Source organism: Mizuhopecten yessoensis, unplaced genomic scaffold, assembly GCF_002113885.1.
Source record: "Mizuhopecten yessoensis strain PY_sf001 unplaced genomic scaffold, ASM211388v2 scaffold10059, whole genome shotgun sequence".
In the NCBI taxonomy this organism is placed as follows: domain Eukaryota; kingdom Metazoa; phylum Mollusca; class Bivalvia; order Pectinida; family Pectinidae; genus Mizuhopecten; species Mizuhopecten yessoensis.
The window spans coordinates 764,572-769,458 of record NW_018408358.1 but is presented as its reverse complement, the minus strand read 5'-3'; the positions used below and the strand labels follow the sequence as shown (position 1 = coordinate 769,458).

Sequence of the window (4,887 nt, the reverse complement as noted above, 5' to 3'; positions counted from 1 at the left end):
AAGCTATAGCTTAACAGTGATATGTTAAAGCCAAATGTATATCACTGTTGACATTACATTATGATGGAACATACAAGTTCAAGTTCTTTATTACTTTAAGTCGGTTGACTTATCAGTCATAACATATATACAAAACAAAACAGAGACAACATACACTATGATACACACACTCATACACACACACACACACAATGCAACTTTTATTTGACAACTTATTGGATAACTATCCTTTACAATAAATTACAAATTACGTATATGTATTGTGCAATCAACACTCATTATCACTCCCACATCATTATTGTGCTTTCAACAATCATTAACGCTCTCACATCATCATCATCATTAACATCTGACATTAACTACAACAACATGTAATACGTAACGATACAAATGTCAATAATACATATATAGACATTTATATAAATTATATTGATATAATTATATTGACACCACTTTCATCAATATCATCATCATCATCCTCATCATCATCATCAGCATCATTAACATCTGACATTAACTACAACAACATGTAATCCGTAACGATACAAATTTCAATAATACATAGATAGACATTTATATAAATTATATTGATATAATTATATTGACATAAACTAGGTCCTGTTAAAATTCAGCATAGAGCTCTATAATGATTTCCTACTGATGACATAATGAAAATGAAAAAAGAAACTTGTGATGATCGCAGTAATTCACAAACAGTCCGTATAGTTGACATGTTAAAGCCGTAATATATGTAATAGATTGAGTCATGTTTCCTCGTTGACTTTATAGATGTATAGCACACAGATATTTGTAAAGGTGTTTTGTTCATTTTAACAGCCTGCCATATGTTTACAGTTGCACCTTAATTACTGTACCACCTCACAATTAATTAATATAAATGGTAAGAACGAAATATTTGATTAGTTCAGTACACTAAACACTGTAATTGTGTGAAAAAGTTCATGTCATTTTGTGGCGTCGGCAGTTAGGATTGTTTGAATACGGACATTTGTATTGCCAATGTAATGGTATCTGTTTTATTCATTTAAGAATATTTTTAGATGTTCATATTTGCATCACATGTACTGTACCATCACCACAGCCGATCCAAACATGTCCACACCTGTCTACACACACAGCCAGTGGTTCTGTTACTCTATGTTTCTTGTCCAGGAGACACATGGCCTTTTTTTCATTCCCCGAAATGATGTAAACCTGGTCAGTGATGTGGTCTGGTACAAACACTCTGTCATATTTATCTCGTGCTATATCACATTGCTTCGTCTCCACTATCTTCTGACCATTGTCCAGTTCCCCACGCCACTTGTGCGTGATCTGATCAGATGTGTTGATTACAATAATTTCATTACAATCATAAATATTTACGCAATTGGTAACAACCATATTTCCTGTTGTCAAACATACGATACCCAGCCCAACACCTCCACTATCACCTCTACACGAGATTTGTCTGATCCTCTCACCGGATTTGTTCAGTACCTGTATTGTTGTAGTGTTAGTAGTAACGAACACATCATCACTGTTACTAACACTGATACCCCAGGCTTCTAACGGACTGATGTCAGTGAATCTAGTCACATGTCTGTCCTTGGTTAGTTTGTGTATCAGTGATGAATGATCATTACACGTGATAAGCAGTTCTTTAATGTAGGTCGATGTCAGACACCACGGATCGAAGTCAAGTTTGACGCATTCTGTGACCTTGCCGTTCTTGTTGACTTTAATTAATTCTTGAGATGAATGAACTGACACCCATGCGTGAGTGTCGTCAATAGGACAAATCGAGTTGATTTGTGTCTTCCGAGGTACTCGGAACGTAGCAATCTGACTAACCTTTTTACTGTCAACCTCTTTTCTGTCCTGAAGATATCCAATCATTGACTTCATCTGCTCTGCGTTAAGTTTCCGACAAACGAAGTGAGGTGGACGAGGTAGCACGGGCTTTGTAGCAACATCATACAGCGGTATGGTGGTTCTTAGTCTCCCCGTCAACTCAAAGAGGGATGTACTAGACAACTGTTCGTTGTTCTGCTCTACATCGCTGATAAGTTGTTTGATCTCTTTGATAGTTTGTTCGTGAGATTGACAGTCTTGCTTATGGGATTTGTCTTCCTCTTCCATCAATGATGATAATTCTTCCAAGACTGTGTCGGCTAAAGAATCAATCTCAGCTTTCAGTCTCAATCTCTTGGTTTGAACAGTGTGTCGGATGACATCCACGCTATCGTTAAATGACTTGCTCACTTCATGGCGTTTTGATAGATTATCCTCAAAATGGTCTAACTTGAACTTTAATATTTTTAATTGATCTTGCATATACTGTTTTTGTGAATCAATTTCCTCTTCAATATTTTTGAATGTGTGTTGTTTATGTTTCTCGGTAAAACACATCGCACACATTACGATGTTACAGTCACTACAGTACAGGTCACATGTCTTACTTCGATGTGTCTTACATACCTCTGGGAGTACGGCTTCCCCGAGTTTGTTCGCCTCCTTTATTGGTACGACGTCATCTTTCCGTGTCTTTCTCGCGCGTTGATGAACCTCAAAACAGCGGTCACATAACGCCTCATGGCAGTCATTACAGTACCAGTTAACACCCTGTATGCTTTCACACCAAGCACACGTGTTGGGCACGTGTACCTGGGCGCGGCAGATAGATAACTTACTTGCCATTGCTATTAACGTTTAGATAAATCCTGTGAAAGCTAACCATATCTTACAGGCCGCCATTTGCATTTGTTCGGAATTAAACTTCCTTCTTCAATTGCTCGTTATGTTGTTTGAATCACGTGTGTTTGGTTTTTCAAACGAGTCCTATTCAATGCTTATAACAGAGGCACATACCTTTAACGCAGTGTACTGTGAAGTAAATATCACGCTATCCATGTCGGTTTATATACATACATTTAACATGAGGCCAAATAACAATAGATTCAGATAAATGTTTAAAACTTTAAATGAGTTAACTATGTTTAAGAATACAGACTATTTATATGCTCACAAAGGTTATCGATATCTGAAAACCATTGTACTGTGAAGTCAAATACACGTATCTATACTGGCCGACGTATACACATATAACAAATGGTCGATAAACAATGAATTTGCTGAATTTTAATGAATATACTTTGAATATGCTAATAGGGGAAATCTAAAGTAGGAGCACGATTAACGTTTCTTTTAACAAAATCTATACAAACTATTCTGATGATTTTATGGATTAAAACCTGCACAACGCACCCAACTGACCGTTTGCATATCATAGTGTCCACAATTTAACGATTTAACAACGAATGTGCAATTCAAACGCGCACATATTGCTGTATTTTAAGATTGGTTGATTCATTTTACTGAATGAAAAAAATATGAAAGAGGGAAATGAAATAAGGAACATTTTTCATATCTATTCTGCACTTCTTACAGTTCCTCAATGTACGTTACACGTTATTACAATGACTATAAAGCATTCAATTAGGGGTTGTGCTGTCAGTTTACTGTACACATACGTAGAAATAATAGTGGATTGCAGGGAGTTGGTCGTAGATGCACATTCATCGTTGATTTTAAATTTATCGAAATAGAACTGGACCTTACCAATTTTAATTGTATCTGGTTATTAACAGGTAAGTGGTTACAGATAACGCTGTCTTAGTTTTAATTTTATCTGCGAATACAGTACATATATGCATACGACCGTACATCTACACTTGTCGATTAAGATAGTTTAAAAACAATTTTGGCACGTGGTATATCCATAACTGTTTTGTCAGCTAAAGGTTTTATGGCTAAATCCACCTTTAATTTCACTTTTTGACTAAACAGCCGATTGTTTTTATTCCTGTCATAAAAAATACATTGACCAACCTCCGCTTACTTCATATAATGTGTGTACTGCGTGTTTTCTCATACAAAACGATGTTTATGGCAGTACACCCCCCTACCTCCAATATTCTCCGTGTAAAGCGGCGGCAGCCCGGCCTGTAGAAATTTAGTGTTATATGTAAGTCTGTAGTCAGTGGAGTTATATATCTTATAACCTTTTATGGCTTCAAAAATAATTTTTCAACGCGTTTAATGGCATTTTCTAGCGCTACATATTTCTGCCTTTGCCAACCGGAAGTTTACAAGCCAAACCGATCACCCCTGAATTTTTACCAAATATAAATCCGCCATCACTTATTAAAATCTACTATAATTTTTGCAAAGTAAAATAACTGTATAAATGTATTCCATGAAAAATCTGTCAAACTGTTATACCTTTAAAATACTCAATGTCATTGTATCTAACCGACAGATAAAGCATGCGATTGGTTATCAACAACTTCATTGAACTGTTTATGATTAGCTCGCATGCTTTGAAGACCAGCGTTTATATAAATCAAGTAAAAGCTAGCTCTATCCCTATGCCGTATTAATCAATTAATAGTAATTATTTGGTATGTAAGATTTATTCAATACATGTCTGCAGGGGGTAGATATATCTAAACCACGCTTTGCTGTACATTTAAAGATATACACACCTATATCGGTGGATGCACAACAAAGCCGACGGGAAAAGGTTTTTCAACGATTACAATCCTAAAAACTTTTTTTTATTTTTATTTTTTTTAAACATAAGCATGCAGTGTTTGAAACCCTTACCATAATACCTGAACCTCAATAAAAAAACCTGAATAAAAATGTCAGAATGGCATGATTGTATTTGCAACAAGTAGTCATGACTCCTCGTATCTTTCATTAGTCCTGATCTTGGTTAACAGGTACTGTTGATTATATATAATGACAATAACATCACAAACTAAATTTATCTCATCAAAAATGCAAAATCGAAACATTTTATACTATACGTTCTGTATGTTT

The 4,887-nt window shown here is 35.5% G+C and overlaps 1 protein-coding gene across 1 annotated transcript; it reads right to left on the bottom strand.

The window, feature by feature from the left end:
• Positions 1 to 424: 424 nt before the first annotated feature.
• LOC110459394 lies at positions 425 to 2,862 on the bottom strand. Its single transcript, XM_021511622.1, has 2 exons — positions 1,069 to 2,862; positions 425 to 517 (listed from the first exon to the last, which is right to left on the bottom strand). The coding sequence occupies exons 1-2, from the start codon at positions 2,698 to 2,700 to the stop codon at positions 425 to 427; spliced, it is 1,725 nt and encodes a 574-aa protein (XP_021367297.1). The 5' UTR covers positions 2,701 to 2,862.
• Between the last annotated feature and the right edge of the window lie 2,025 nt (positions 2,863 to 4,887).